This window comes from Lonchura striata, chromosome 4A, assembly GCF_050655825.1.
Source record: "Lonchura striata isolate lonStrDom1 chromosome 4A, ASM5065582v1, whole genome shotgun sequence".
Lineage (NCBI taxonomy): Eukaryota > Metazoa > Chordata > Aves > Passeriformes > Estrildidae > Lonchura > Lonchura striata.
This window is the reverse complement of record NC_140742.1, coordinates 11,479,265-11,494,175: the sequence shown is the minus strand read 5'-3', so window position 1 is coordinate 11,494,175 and position 14,911 is coordinate 11,479,265. Positions and strand designations below refer to the sequence as shown.

At 43.8% G+C, this 14,911-nt stretch overlaps 1 protein-coding gene across 2 annotated transcripts in view; it reads left to right on the top strand.

The window, feature by feature from the left end:
* Positions 1 to 14,421, top strand: part of COL4A6 (collagen type IV alpha 6 chain) — a 112,836-nt gene extending 98,415 nt beyond the window's left edge. The window contains exons 26-45 of one of the 2 annotated variants that reach the window (XM_077786549.2): positions 643 to 864; positions 1,095 to 1,256; positions 3,202 to 3,372; positions 3,457 to 3,600; positions 3,834 to 3,959; positions 4,257 to 4,438; positions 4,686 to 4,749; positions 5,242 to 5,316; positions 5,670 to 5,777; positions 6,498 to 6,605; positions 7,011 to 7,082; positions 8,340 to 8,465; positions 8,815 to 8,931; positions 9,105 to 9,266; positions 10,169 to 10,267; positions 10,538 to 10,684; positions 11,030 to 11,146; positions 11,830 to 12,021; positions 12,256 to 12,542; positions 13,093 to 14,421. In XM_077786549.2, coding sequence (XP_077642675.2) covers positions 643 to 864; positions 1,095 to 1,256; positions 3,202 to 3,372; positions 3,457 to 3,600; positions 3,834 to 3,959; positions 4,257 to 4,438; positions 4,686 to 4,749; positions 5,242 to 5,316; positions 5,670 to 5,777; positions 6,498 to 6,605; positions 7,011 to 7,082; positions 8,340 to 8,465; positions 8,815 to 8,931; positions 9,105 to 9,266; positions 10,169 to 10,267; positions 10,538 to 10,684; positions 11,030 to 11,146; positions 11,830 to 12,021; positions 12,256 to 12,542; positions 13,093 to 13,353 — 2,942 coding nt within the window. In that variant the 3' untranslated portion in view covers positions 13,354 to 14,421. Of the gene's footprint in view, positions 1 to 642; positions 865 to 1,094; positions 1,257 to 3,201; positions 3,373 to 3,456; positions 3,601 to 3,833; positions 3,960 to 4,256; positions 4,439 to 4,685; positions 4,750 to 5,241; positions 5,317 to 5,669; positions 5,778 to 6,497; positions 6,606 to 7,010; positions 7,083 to 8,339; positions 8,466 to 8,814; positions 8,932 to 9,104; positions 9,267 to 10,168; positions 10,272 to 10,537; positions 10,685 to 11,029; positions 11,147 to 11,829; positions 12,022 to 12,255; positions 12,543 to 13,092 lie in introns of both variants that reach the window. The other variant, XR_014952476.1, reaches the window with a different exon arrangement.
* Positions 14,422 to 14,911: the final 490 nt, after the last annotated feature.

Sequence of the window (14,911 nt, the reverse complement as noted above, 5' to 3'; positions counted from 1 at the left end):
TACCTTCATAATGCTCCACTGAGTGTTCCACTGTGCTCCTTGCAAATGCAATCAAGTGATTGCAGCTTGGGAGAAAACAGGAAATATTCAGGATGTTTATCACCTGCCTGTAACACTGCATCACTACTGGGAGAAAAGAGAACAGTCAAGAGTTTTTTTCTCCAGAGACCATTGTCACATACTTTGTTCCGGGTTAGCCACAAATTTAGTGTAACACTTATTTTAAGCCCTGTGGTACTCTGGTGAAGGCACACTATACACAGTGCTTGGGCTCATTTTAGCTATAGGAATGTCTGATGGTTGTGTAAAGAAAGACCAAGAGGCAAAGGTGATGAGGGTTGGGGGTTTTGTTTTACCTACCATCTAGCGAAATCAAGCTTGGAATGCTTCATATAGCTGCAACTACACACTTCTACAGTATTATTTTCTTGAAAAACAGAAGGTCCAAAAAACCTAAACCTTTCAACAATTTCATCTTTCTATCACCAATTATTGATTCTAATTCAGTACTGAAATATTTTGCCACTTCTCAACCAACTTTTTCTTTAATGGATTTTTTTTAATGTATTTTTTATTTGAGATGCTATTGGAAGCAGTATTCTGTCTGTCTGTTGAGTGACTCTTATGGATCTTCTTTTTAAGGCTTCCCTGGACCTCGAGGAGAACAAGGCTCACGAGGACTTCCAGGACTGGATGGAACAGATGGTTTACCTGGGAAAATGGGTCCTTCAGGCTTAGCTGGAATAAAAGGAGCTCTTGGAGATGTATTTGGTGCTGAGAGTGGAACTGTGGGAGAGCGTGGCCGACCTGGACTTCCAGGTGATAAAGGGCTTACAGGTGATATTGGATTTCCAGGACCAAAAGGTAAGCACTGGTATTGCTTCTATCTGGGAATATCAAACTGTTTTTCTTTCAAACAGCCTTCCTCTTTCCAATCACTTTAAGACAATGCAACTCCTCTGCTCATAGATGGTGGTTTGCTGGTTGTCTGTTAGAATCTAATGCAAATCAAAGGCTTTTATCAAAACTCACTTTTTAATTTAAAATATGAATTTTGCTTAATTTGTTCTCTAAACTCCTATCTCCGTTTCCAGGGCTGGATGGAAGACCAGGCCTCCTGGGTGTTAAAGGTGAACAGGGTCATCCAGGATATTCAGGTGTTCCTGGATTGCAAGGTCCTCCTGGCCCTGGGGGCCCTTTTGGCATTAAGGGAAAACCAGGACCCTTGGGGTCAGCTGGCCTTGCAGGAGCACCAGGTATGTGGTGTTTTCAAATGAAGACAAGAGGCTGAGCTGAGCTCTGTGGTGTTGAAGTGTGGGAGAAGTTTGGCATTTGCTTGAAGTGAGCCCCTACCCCTGGTTAGGTTAGGGGGAACAGTGCAGAATGTGAGCCTGTTGACTCTGCTGGGCAATTCCTGCTGGGAAATGTTACCCCAATACTGTAGGAAGTACAGCAGAAAGATGGAAGAAAACAACTTAAATGTCATGATGTTTTTAACATCTTTGCTCTTACATGTTGGCTGTATCATTGACTAATCTTCATTTCCCTTTTTCATGACAAGTCATTTCTATTGTGTGAGGTTGCTTGACATGTTATTTAGATTGAAAAGTTGTTGACTTTATCAGGATGAGCACTTGTCTTCCCTGTCTTTCTGTTTGCTGGGGCAGATGAGAGGTTTATTTTTCTTCACTTCAGAGGAAAAAAATCCTCACCACTTGAGTATAGTGATATCTGTAAAGCTGCAATGACTACAGTGTTTCATAACAGTATATGAAAGATTTGAGAATCAAGCAAAGAGAGACCTGGGAATTGGTAGATGATGGTCTGGGATGTAAAAGTGCTCTTCTGACATAGAATGACTGTGCTGAAGCACAGTGGTAACAAATGAATGAAAGCAGTAACATCACTTGACATGAAATTATAGAGTTTTGAATTTTTTAAAATTTTAATGTTAACATTCCTTCTGCCTCTCTATTGTTTCACATTTATGGTCTATATGCCATATTTGACTTTTCTTCAACTGTTTTTAAAAACCTCCCATTGCTAGGATGATAAACTCCAAATAACTATTTTTTTTTGCAGCTGTTGTCTCCCTGAATCATTAATTTCTTTAGCAGCCTGGTTCTTTCCGTTTACATATTTTGTCTGTTTTTTCCTTCACCATGTTTCTATTCCATTTGTCATCAACTCTCCATTTCTGATGTCACACTGTTTGGTAATGGGTTCTTCACATAGGCTGTCAAGGTGAGAAAATGCAGTGTAGCATAAAAGCTCATGGACTAACAACCCAGCTTTTAATGCTACAAGGATTGCATTGACCATAGGTGATACCCCTTATCATTGCTAATCAAAGTGGCAAAGAACCACTGTAATGAGAATGCTCAGACAGTAGCAAAGTCTCAAGCATATAAGAAAATCATTAATACACAGGGATTTTGTGTGTGTGTGTTTTCTTTGTCTTCTTAAATAAGGCAGCTCTTTCATCTGCTTAAAAAACTGCTGGGCTGTAGCACGAAGCCCTGAGTGTAACAGACCTCGAATATTGACTGCTACTGCAGCAAATGTAATTTTTCAGAAGCCACCTGAGTTTTCCTTCTCCTCATTACTTTGGATCTGAGCATTCTGTTTTCAATGGTTTGAGCCTTTGTTTAAAATTGAAAATCATTACAAAGCTTCAGCTGGAAACATTTAGAGGCAAAATAGTGCATATGGTATTATTGGTTTTATGAGAGCTTGTTCCTGTAGTGAACAATTGGCTCTTGAGAAGTACAGCTCAACTACCAAGGTGAAAAAAAGAACTTACAAAAATAAGCCTGTCTAGCTGATTGATCTCTGGTTCACCCAGAGCATGGGGTAGGAAGCAGAAGCTGGCATTAATGATGCTCCCCATTCTGTCTTGGCTGCCTTGATGATGAAGGTAAGACTGTGCATTACAGGTCAGTGTCTGGTGGTCAAAATAAGGGGTTTCACTCTCGCCAGTTGTGTAGTGATGTAGGCAGTAACCCTCCTTGTAGGTATTTTATTATTAGATGACTAATGCTTTTGCAGTTCTAAGCTTTATGCCGTCTAGTAGGCTGCATGTGCCATAAGGTCCATTTGTCATTAAAAACAACGCTGTGTTTAAAGAGCTTGGGAAGCTGCCACAAACTGGCCTAGTTTTGTGCAATATCCTTGATTGAGTTCTTTCTTCTATTGATTCAGGACCTCCTGGAGTCAAAGGTGTGGCTGGGGATGTAGGACCACAAGGCCCTGCTGGTATGAAAGGCTTCCCAGGTCTTGATGGTGCTCCAGGATCTCCTGGGGAAAGAGGATTGCTAGGGCCACCTGGGAGTTTTGGTCAAGATGGACATCCAGGTTTCTCTGGGCCAAAAGGTAGGTGTTTCAGTCCCAGGGTGGGTGTGCAGTGTACCAGGACAGACTGATATTCCCTTTTTGATTCTCAACATTTCTCTGCAGGTGAGAAAGGATCTTCTGGCCTGCTTGGTTTCCCTGGCATGCCAGGACTTCCTGGTGTCCCTGGAGTGAATGGGTTTAAAGGAACTCCTGGCACAGCTGGAGGAAAAGGAAGTCCAGGAGTTGTGGGACTTCAAGGTCAAAAAGGTGAGAAACAGCTGAATGGCTTTTGCTGGCTGTGCAGCAGAGGGACTTAGGAGGCAATTCTGAGATGTCTGTGTCTGGTATTATTCTTCTAAATATTGTAATCTTCTATTTTCTCAATACTTTGCCCTGTTTACCAAAGAGTAGTAATGAATCTGCATCAAGAGACATGGAAGTTCTTTTTTTCTCTGCTACATTATTTTGCAAGAAGCTGTCATGACTTTTTATTTCTTCAGGTGACAGAGGTGATATAGGTCCACCTGGTCTTCCTGTTCTTGGGACTTCAGAACAGGCACTGCAAATCAAAGGAGACAAAGGAGATCCTGGATTAGCTGGACTTGGAGGATTCCCAGGACCTAGAGGTATTTCACAACATTGCAATTAGTTGCCAGTATCAGCTGTTATCAGTGGAGCATGGTCTGTCTTTTTGGCAGTGCCTGCAGTGCTACTGTTTTCTGTTCTACCATTCCCATTCTAGCAAGACTTGCATATGGCAGTTCTGAATTTTGAGAAAACAGTTTTCCTTTGGAGTTCTGTTCTGTAGATCTAATGCCATCCCTTCTTCCTCTTTAGGGGAGTTTAGGGTAACAGGTTGACTGACCCAAATGAGCTGGATGTCTGTATTAGTGAAAGAAATTCCACTCTTCTGTATTACCCAGGTGACAAAGGAATCTCAGGAAGCCGTGGACAGCCTGGTTTCCCTGGTCCAGTTGGGTCACCAAGCAAAGAGAGAGGTCTTCAAGGTGACCCAGGCTTCCCTGGTCCACCTGGACAACCTGGCCTGCCAGGGCAGAAGGGTGCACATGGTATCATGGGATTTCCAGGAATGCCAGGAGAGAGGGTAAATACCTTCTTAAGTGTCATCATTTCTCTGGGTGCTCTCTGGAAAACTCTGTGTTCTAATTGATACTCCTGTAGCACAGCAGCAGAACCTGGCAGAATTTTTCCTTACAAAACTTCCAGATTAAATGGAATTATACATAGTATTTCTTCCTACACCTTTACGTTCTGTTATTCCATGTGACCCAAGCTTGGAATGGCAAGAATAAAAAGCAAAGATTAATTTTGGTTGGGTTGGTTTCTTTCAGGGTTCAGATGGCACCACAGGAATACTTGGATTCCCAGGACCTATTGGCCTTCCTGGTCCAAAGGGTAAAAAATCTTTCACAGAGTATATGGTCTTTCATTATATACAATCCAAATATTAATGACACAAAGGAATAAGCAGTGTTTTGGAAGTGTCCAGTGCTCTCCAGTGACTGGCTCTAGTACATATCCCCTTGTAGGAGGCTTCTTTCAGACAAAACCTATACCAAACCTAAATGCCTTATAGTCCTCTGAAAGTTTGGCCACAGCACTGTGTGAAGCCTGTTGGACAGTGCAAGAAGCACCCTTTTCTCTCATCTCCTTGTGTCAAAAGTGCAGGATGTTGTGCAATTACCTGTAAATGTCTATCTTATGCATTTGTATTAGTGGATCTGCATCCATTGATGGGTATAAGCATTGTCAGACTCAGGTGCATTATTTACTATTGTCTTTGTTTGCACCATGAATTTGAAATATAGCAAGGTTTATTTTCTTAAACAAGCCCTGTAAACTGATGTCCACAGGCAATGACAGGATGGCCTTTCCTTCCTTTTCCAGGTGAACAGGGAGAGTCTGTTGGTGTTCCTGGCATTGCTGGACCAAAAGGAGAGAGAGGAGACCCAGGATTTCCAGGTAAAGTAGGCCTTGGTTGGTCACTTCAAGAACACAAAATTCTAGAGACTAAACAGGTTGGCATTGCCAAATTTGGGTATTTTTGTAATGCTGAAAGTGAGATTTGAGGAGTATGCAATCCAGATGGGAACAAATCTGGATGATAATGAACACATCTGAGACCAGCCCAGTTCTAATGCTGGGTTCACTTCACTTCTTGAGGAGTGAACTTGCATTGGCATTGGCACCCTGGGAGTCCAGCCCAGAGCCCAGGCAATGGCTGAGCAAACACAAGTGCTGCAACCTCAGCATACCATGTTTCTCACCCTCTTCATGCCTTCCTCCAGTTTGACTTTATGTTTATATCCTTTTAGGAGAGAGAGGGAGAGAAGGACTCAAGGGTGAACCAGGCTATCCAGGAAACACTGGGGTGAATGGACCCAAAGGCAGCCCAGGAGATCTTGGCCAAGAAGGCCCAGCAGGTACTGGACTGAGCACCTAAGTTCTGCAGCTCATGTTGTGACTATGACAACCTCACCTTGATGCTTCCTTAGCCCTGTTTGGTCTGTCTCAGCTGAGGCTTAAACAAGAAGTTTGGCAAGAAAACATGAATTTTCTTTGACAGTAGTGTAAAGTGTCACCTTGTCCTGCTGGTCAAATATGGTGAAGCCTGCAACACTGAAACCCAAAGGAATCCCATTAACAAATAGGGAAGATCTCAGTTAGATAAAAGCAGTAGCAGCTTCTTTACACCTTTACGTTTTTGTCTGTTCCCTCTCTAGAGCCAAACCTACCCAGACAAATTCCTACAAGTGTCTTTGGGTTGTGGGGTAATTAGCAGGTAGATTCCCAAATGTAAATCAAGATCGAAAGTTGAAGAACACTGAAAGTTGTTACTGAAGTGTTTTATTTGCAAAACCAATTTAATTATCTATTTGTGTGTGAACTGTTCATGTGTTACTTAGTGGATGATGAAGAATGTCACTGCTATGATTAAAAAAAACTCCATCTAATAGTTTGATAAATGTGATGCTAATGGTGACATGAGAAGAGATTTGGATCTGATTTTGCTTTATTTAAATAGTAGTTTATTCACTCATCTTATGACTTAAGTGCAGGAACAGAAGCTCTAAGATGGAGCTTGAGCTGTTTCAGCCTGGTCATGATGTGTAGTACAGGAATATTTTTCTGCTTGCTTTTAGGAATCCCTGGAAATGCTGGGCTGAGAGGAGCCCCTGGCCCACCAGGACCCCCAGGACAGCCAGGATCTGTTGGATTCCCTGGAGCTCGTGGAACAGTGGGACCTAAAGGTAGATGTGCAATCTGCACATGGAAGGAGAATTTAGGTCAGAAAAGCAGTATTTTGGCCAAGTGTCTGGGGCAGGCAGAGTGTGACCGGCCAGCTGTGCATGGGAAAGAGCTCCCTCTTGGCAACCTTGTGCAGGCACCAGCTGCTAGGAATGAGCAGAGGAAGGGTTGGAAAGGGAGGGGCTTTCACTTGGTTTGAATCACTAATAGGTGTTCTGCAGAGGGCAGTGGGAAGAGTTTCTGTGAAGGGCCCTTGTGTGAAGGAAGCCTTTACAGCTCTATGTACTGTGCTCCCATGGGTCAGGTTTCTCTTATGTGTTGTATTCCCCATGAGCCATCTTATGCATTTCCACCTAACTAGATTGTTTGCCCATTTGCTCACTTATGTGTTCCCAATGTCTCCTCAGGCTTTCATGGATTTCCAGGTTTAAGTGGTCTGAATGGCTTGCCAGGCACAAAAGGGTCTCCTGGAACACCAGGTAAAGGAAACGTGTAGTAGAAGTGTGATAGCTAGGGAAATATATAACTGATCCACCATGAGAGCAATGTTTCCCACAAAATTCCCCTATTTCACCCAGTTCTGGCTTTAATTATGACCTGAAGAAGGACCTCAGGATACTGAAAGTGCATGAACTAATTCTTCTCCAATGCCAGTAAGAACAGGATGCAGCTTGTGGAGTTGAGGAGTCTTTTCTGGTGATGGTTCTCCTTGAATTCCTGAAGGATTGTGTCACTTCTGGAACACTAATGGAATGAAATAAAACTCTTTCTAATGGATGCTTGATTTGAGCAGGGCACACCAAATGCTTGCTTTGAATTGGACTTAGCAATGAAATGTTTCTGTACTGCTTTTCAGAACCCTCCATTATATGAAAGGCATCAGTAAGATCAGAAGCTGATTTCTTTTATTCATTTCCAGATTCTGCTTTTAGGGAGCTTTTGCTGGATTTTTTCATATTTTGAATCATATAAAATGGAATGCAATTTTGTTTTGTGAACAGGGTTTTATTAAAGTAAAGAAGTGAAGAAAGACCTTACCAAAATGTCTTGTTTACAGTCATGTTGTAAAGTAACACCTAAAATTTGTGGCAGCTGTTTTATGCATAAAAATGGCTAGACTTCATGTGTACAACTCAAACAATACCTGTGTTTTCTTTGTTTAAAACATTATCAGAAGGTAATGATTTGTAGCATATAGATCCCTCACAATTTTCCTGAGACAGCTGCTTTTAGTGTATACTCTTTCCAGAGTGGCATTCTGAACACCTCCCTGCAGCTTTTCAGGGAGCCTCTGCCCTGCACCACATGTGCCTGTGTGCATTCTGCAGAAGTCTGTGCAAACTGTACTCCCTCCCTGTGCTGCAGCATGGAGCCCACAAGGTTATTTAAAGACCAGAAGCTTGAGTCTGGTGTGTCCTAGTGAGAGACACAGCATACATCTGGCAGCAGATCCTGTCACAGGACTGCTGTGTTCCCATTCTTGTGCAAGAGCTTGTGGGGAGACCAGAACAGTCATATGCTTTTCTCTCAGCATCTCACAGATTGTTTAAATTCACTCTACACAACCAGAGTAACATGTGAGGCACCAAATCACCAATTGCAGCTGCTCTACTGAAAACAGCAGAGACAGTAATAAATGGCTAGTTTTTAAATCACCACTAGTTTTCTGCAATAATTTGACTGCTATTCAGCAATTTGAATGGGCTCTCTTATATTTGTTAACCATGTTTAATTAGGTCTGAGTGAAGCTGGACTGAAAGGACCTGCAGGCCTCCCAGGTACAAAGGGTGAAGAAGGCTCTCCAGGCTTGGGAAGAGGAGCTGCAGGATTCCCTGGACCAAAAGGCTCATCAGGAGACATGGGTAAATACTGATGTTCTGAAAGTAGGATGTATTGCAGCTGAGGTTAATGGGTTGCATAGTCAGCAGAACTACCAAAGACAATTCCTGAAACATCAAAGGTGGTTAGAAGCTTAACAGGCAAATGTGAAATCTGTGATGTTGCTCTGTATTTTGAGAAACAGTTGGTTGCACAGTTCTGAAAGTATCTATAGCTCTTCTGAACAGCACAATATGTGTTGTTTCCCCTCCTGCAGCAAGATGTCTCTTTGTTCTCCTCAGTATAAATGCTCCCCAGCCACTGTTTCTGTCAATGTCTGTGAAGATCCATGAAGACCTTTGGTTGTCCCTCACTTTGTGTTTCTTATTCTAGGTCCCCCTGGTCCTATGGGCCTGCCTGGCCTGCCAGGAACACCTGGAGTTTCTCTTCCATCTGATATACGGGGCAGGCCTGGCGATGCTGGTGTTCCAGGCACTGAGGGGAGTTCAGGTGTGTGTGCTTTGGGAGCTTTGTCACGGTGGCACTGGTACCATTCAGCACCTCACAGCCTTGGAGAGGCTGAGACTCCAGTCTTTCCCCACACAGAAAGAAATGCTGAGGATAGCTCCAGAATTTCCCTTGCCCCAGAAATAGATTTTGCCAATTAACTCTGTTGTCTCTAGGTTTTCCAGGTCCTCCAGGACCACGGGGGACCCCTGGCCCAGCTTCTGACCAAGGTGACACAGGGACTCCAGGTTTCCCTGGTGTTCTTGGCTTGCGAGGCATTAAGGGCGACGTGGGACCCACTGGTCCAGTTGGGCTCCCTGGAGCATCTGGATTCAAAGGTAATCTTGCCTTGAAAGGATCTGGGGGTGGCTTGGCAGCTGTCATCCTGACAGTAGGAATAGTTGTTGGGTGGTTAGTGTGGCCTCCTCGTTCAGCTGAATTTGATGTCTCAATCTTTCCATTTGGCTCCTGCAGATTTTACCTGCTGACTCCAAAAGCAGCAAAGTGGGGCCAGCTCCAGGTTTTCTCAATGTGTCCCTAGTTATTTTTTTCCTCTTATCTTGTTGGTTTTTTTTTCTGAGTAGATGATGTCCACCTGCAACATTGCTGTGCTTGTTGACCCACTTGTGCTCTCTAGGCAAGGACTGGAGTTGCTGTTTCATCCCACCTGTCCTGTATGTTCAGAGGCATTAGTGTGGTGGATTTAGGTCTCAACAAGAGGCTAAGAGGATTGTAGGAGTTCAGAGATGTTGTTCTGGGCTGAGGCAGGGATCATGTTGATTTCTGTGGTCTCTAGAAAGGAGGCCAGAGGGCAGCTGCACACAGGGACTCCAGGAGCAAGGTTTGAGAGATGCCACACAACTCAAAAGCCAGGGCAGGATGGAGAACCACTGCCAGATGAGCAGCTGTCTGCTGTCTTTGTAGGCTGGCAGATCCCATCCCTCTGTGCTATACATAGAGATGGATTTCAAAGGGTAAAGATGTGTGCTCTCCAAACCCTGTCCCTGGGCTATCCAAGGAAGGGGAAGAGTACTTTCAATAAAGTACAGTCAGGTAGCAGTGGAAATTCTTGTCTTGAGGCTCTGCAGCCCTTGTGGAATGTGAAATTGGGCACAAACTGCCTTGAGGGCTGTGGTTCCCTCCATCTCAGAGGCCCTGTGCTCTTGCTGCCATCAGTGAGAGCCACAGCTGTGGGTCAGATTTAGTGCTTAGGCCCAGTCTTAACTGTGTGTCTTTGCAGGTGCAAGAGGTGAGCCTGGCCTAATGGGGATGCCAGGTAAAGATGGGCCTCCAGGGGATCCTGGTTATGCTGGGCTGAAAGGTGAAATGGGCCCTCGAGGTGAGTGCTGGAGGATTTAAAAAGCTGTTGTTTATAGTACCTGGTTTGGACTGGGGGTGACTTCAGAACTCCCTTGATGGGCTTGTTTGGGAGACTCTTGATTTCTTAGAGACTGAAATAAGTTAGAGCTTGACATACTTTTTACAATATACTCAGTGGTGATGTGCAAAGATGGTCTTAATTTCACATTTCTCTTCTTTGTGTCAGGATTCATATAAAATCTGTATGTTTTTTTGTGGGGTACTTATACATCCTTTGCCCCATGTGCAGGTCTCCCTGGCAGACCAGGGGCTCCAGGAATAACCCCACAGCCAGAAGAAGTCACAGCCCCTGCAGGATTACCTGGTCTGCCAGGAATTGATGGTGTTCCTGGCTTTGATGGAGATCCTGGATTCCATGGTCCAGCTGGAAAACCAGGTAAGAAGTACACTCAGATCACCAAAATGCTGTTCTTCTGGAAGAAAACCACTATCAAATGCATTAGGAATGTTTACAGGGTTTTTTAATTAAGGAAATAATTCCATCAAAATGCATGCAAATATTATATATCATTTGTGATACTCAGCTAAACCTCTTAATCCTTTTACAGACAAACAGATCAAGTGGAGTCTCTTTTGGAGGTGGCTATTTATAAGCACAGCTGGTGAAGAGTGAGCTCTTGGCATGGCTGCTGACATCTTATTTCCCTTCTGGAATATGATTGCAGGAGTCAAGGCAATAGTATGAGGAAATAATGATACTAATAATTGTATTTTATTTCAGGCCCAAAAGGTTTGCCAGGAAGATCTGGTTTGAAAGGACGTGATGGCTTACCTGGAGCCCCTGGCATACCTGGAGATCCAGGACTTTCAGGTGCCCCAGGACCACAGGGATTTGAAGGTAATTTTATGATTTGGGGAGCACAGATAAAAAAGAAGCAAACAGTAGAATTGTGTTTGCTTACAGCCTCTTCAGAGACTCTCCCCAACACCCAATTACCTTAGGAAAACCAGGGGATGTCTGTGGTATTGTGTTTTGTACCTGTAATGAAGGAAATTAAATCTTCAGTGAGGAAAGTTCTTTCACATGTCCTTGTTGATGTCACAGCTGGTGTTTCTGTAGGTGCAATTATAAACACCTTTTGGTTTTAATGTTTTGTGGACGTGGGAATGATCCTGAAGATCTAGAAGAGTTAAAAAGCATTCACAGTAACCATAGCTGTGAGGCTCGGACAGGAAAGGAAAGGCACAGTGAGAAAGAAGAGGAATATCATCAAGAAGAGTACTATAGCAAAAATGAATGAATGAGGTTTTGGGTGGTGCTTTGATGTCCTCAGAACTACTGTACTGCGAGATGTACCTAACACTGGCACCAGAGTTGTTGGGCAAAGAAAGAGAACTAAAAGAGGAAGGGAGTGGGTGGGTGGTGCTGTGAAATGACTGCTTTTGGAGCTGTTAGTAATTCATATAACAACCATTTAGCTTGGGCTCCTCGTTGTACAAGGCTGCCATAAGCAATGGCAGATGGGGTACAGAGCCAGCTGATGTGCACAGTGCAGTGGTGATTCTTCCTCTGTCTCCCAGGTGCTGCGGGGAAGCCGGGGCCCCTCGGTTTGCCGGGAATGCCCGGCCGGAGCGCGGCCGTTGGATACACTCTGGTGAAGCACAGTCAGTCAGAGCAGATCCCCCCGTGTCCCATAGGCATGAACAAGCTCTGGGATGGCTACAGCTTATTGTATGTGGAGGGGCAGGAGAAGGCACACAACCAGGATCTGGGTGAGTTGACAGAATTCTCTCAAGAATGAACTACACAGTTCAAAATTGCATTTAAAAAGCCATCCTGTGGCAGTGCAGCGGGCTGTAGTGGAGCTGGTGGCAGTTGGCTTGGGCAGATCTGCACTGGGAGAGGTCGCTTGTGTCGCTCGTGCCATCCCCACTGCTGAATGTTGGTGTGTAGGACTTGGAGTGTTTGGCAGGTGTTTGGTATGACTACTTCTCTCATTTTTCCAGGTTTTGCTGGCTCATGTTTGCCTCGCTTCAGCACCATGCCTTTTATTTACTGCAACATCAATGAAGTGTGCTACTATGCCAGCCGAAATGACAAGTCCTACTGGCTGTCCACTACTGCTCCCATCCCCATGATGCCCGTGGACAGTGTCCAGATCCCACAGTACATCAGCCGCTGCTCTGTGTGTGAGGCACCTTCCCAGGCTGTGGCTGTGCACAGCCAGGACATCACCATCCCACAGTGTCCCCTGGGCTGGCGCAGCCTCTGGATAGGATACTCCTTCCTTATGGTAAGGTTACTACTGCTAATGCAAAGGCAGCTTCAAACATTTCCATCTCTCCTCTCTAATGAGGTCACTGTCTCTTCTTGCCTCAGTGCATTTCTTCATCACCTGAGTTGCTGTAGCTCTGAGTTTGCTCTCTTTAGCATCTGCCCTGATCAGTTTTGGTGGTAACACTGCTGCCTAAGTTCTGTATCACCACGGATCTTTGTTCTGTAAACCTTTAAATGTGGAAACAGTAATTCAGCTACAGTATTGACATAATCCTCTTTTTCAGTGGAAAAAGTTTTCCATTGCATTCTCCTAGAAGCTTATTAGCGTAAGATTATTAGAAAAACATGATGTCAGCATTATTGTTTCCAAACTTTCCCAACTTTCAAGTGAAAAGCTGGTTATTGATTATTCTAGGCCTGCATATTCAGCCTAAGTATGTTCCTTTCCTCTTTGCCTTCTAGCCCCGACTCAAGAGACAGATACACATAGCCAGGGTATAATTTTGGTTGCCTGTTTACCTCCTTCTGTTCCTTTGAGCTGACTCAACTTGCCATCTTTATTTCAGCACACTGCGGCAGGGGCGGAAGGCGGAGGCCAGTCCCTTGTCTCGCCTGGCTCCTGCCTGGAGGATTTCCGAGCTACTCCATTCATCGAGTGCAATGGTGCTCGGGGAACGTGCCACTACTTTGCCAACAAGTACAGCTTCTGGCTGACCACGGTGGAGCAGGAGCAGCAGTTTGTCAGTGCTCCTCCCTCAGAGACTCTGAAAGCGGGGCAGCTTCGGACTCGTGTCAGCCGCTGCCAGGTGTGCATGAAGAACTTGTAGTAACAAAAACACAGTTACAGGAACGGTCTTTGTTACCCCACATTAGACATCACTGACTGGAGAAGGGTAAATTCACAAACCTCTTTTGTGTGTGTTTGATGGGTGAATCAAGACAGCCAGAACTCTACAAAAATCAAGTTTCAAGTCCAGGAATTTGTGCACAGAGGAGGGAAAGACCAGTGTTCTGAAGCCATTTTTTAAATGAAACATGGTGCTATGTTTTTACTTTGAAGATTTTTTTCCCCTCCTTTTTGGCTACCTCAGAAAGTCTCAGTGAGTTCCTTACTCAGACTGAAGAGCAGCTGACACCTCGTACCACTCCTCTGTCCAAGGCACATCCACTCATCCAGAGACTTTGCCTGAGCTATGCTTAATTAGTGTCTTTGCAAACAGTATTTGGTCTAGTGTAAGGGAGTGGAGACTCATTCTCCTGTGAAACACAGAACTAGCTAAAATTTATCAGGATATGCTGGGTGACTCGGAAACACTATGCACTAATGGTTGATAATGGATTTTAGTAAAATTGAAAAATGAATTATTTGCTTTGCTTATTACACAGATGGAGCATTCTTTCCTTCGTGACAGGCAACCAGTTCTAATCAAGCCTGCTATCCACAGCTGACCTTAATGCAATTTTTCATGTGAAGATAAATCCAAAACACCTCTACCATTTTTCATTGCTTTATATTGAAATATATTCCAGGTCTGTTGGCTTCAAGGTCTGTGCTTATCTCCTTGGAGCCACTGATATGCAGCCATACTTTATTAGCCAACATTTTATTACTATGAACATAAATTTCCTTTCCGAGGCAGCTTTGGCACACTTATTTTCAAGTTTATTATTCAAGCAGTGTGTGTTTGAAAAGTAGAGCCTTTACTAGATGGCATACAAGCTTATGTAGATACAGGAGTAAGCAGCTATGGGATGTACATTTTTTACTCCTGCAGTCACCATGTGTTGTATACTGCTTCCTCTGGGCTTTATTGCTGTAAGTTTAAAAAAATGTATCTCTACTGTATGCACTGTTAACTTTCCTTCAGGGCGTAATTAAAGAGAAGTGCCACTAATTGGATTTTCCTTGTATATTTTAGGGGATATCCATGACAAAAGGTATGGTTATACCTATAATTAATTCATTCAGTAGGACTAAACTTATTACCATTACCCTCTGGAGTGAAGTGTGTGAAATCCTTGTCTATTGACATTCCAGGACACTTCAAAGGAGTGCCTTGCAAATACACTGTCCCCTTTGCTTAAAAATTTTTAGGATAAAATTTTTCTGATTATTATTAATGCATGACTGAAACACTATTCTAAGCAGATGATAATCAGTAAAGATGAAAGTATTATTTGCATAACACATTATTATCTTCATAGATGGAGGTCAGAGCTCTCCAAGTCCTCGAGTTAAACCACACAGAGATGAACAGGGAAGTTGAGGAACAATGTAGTCTTTCATCTCACTTAGTCCTAATTGTGAAAGATCAGCAACTGCTTTGGGTGTATTTTGCAAGTATCTTTAAGGCATTTTACCACTCCTGAGCAGCAGTCCTTTCC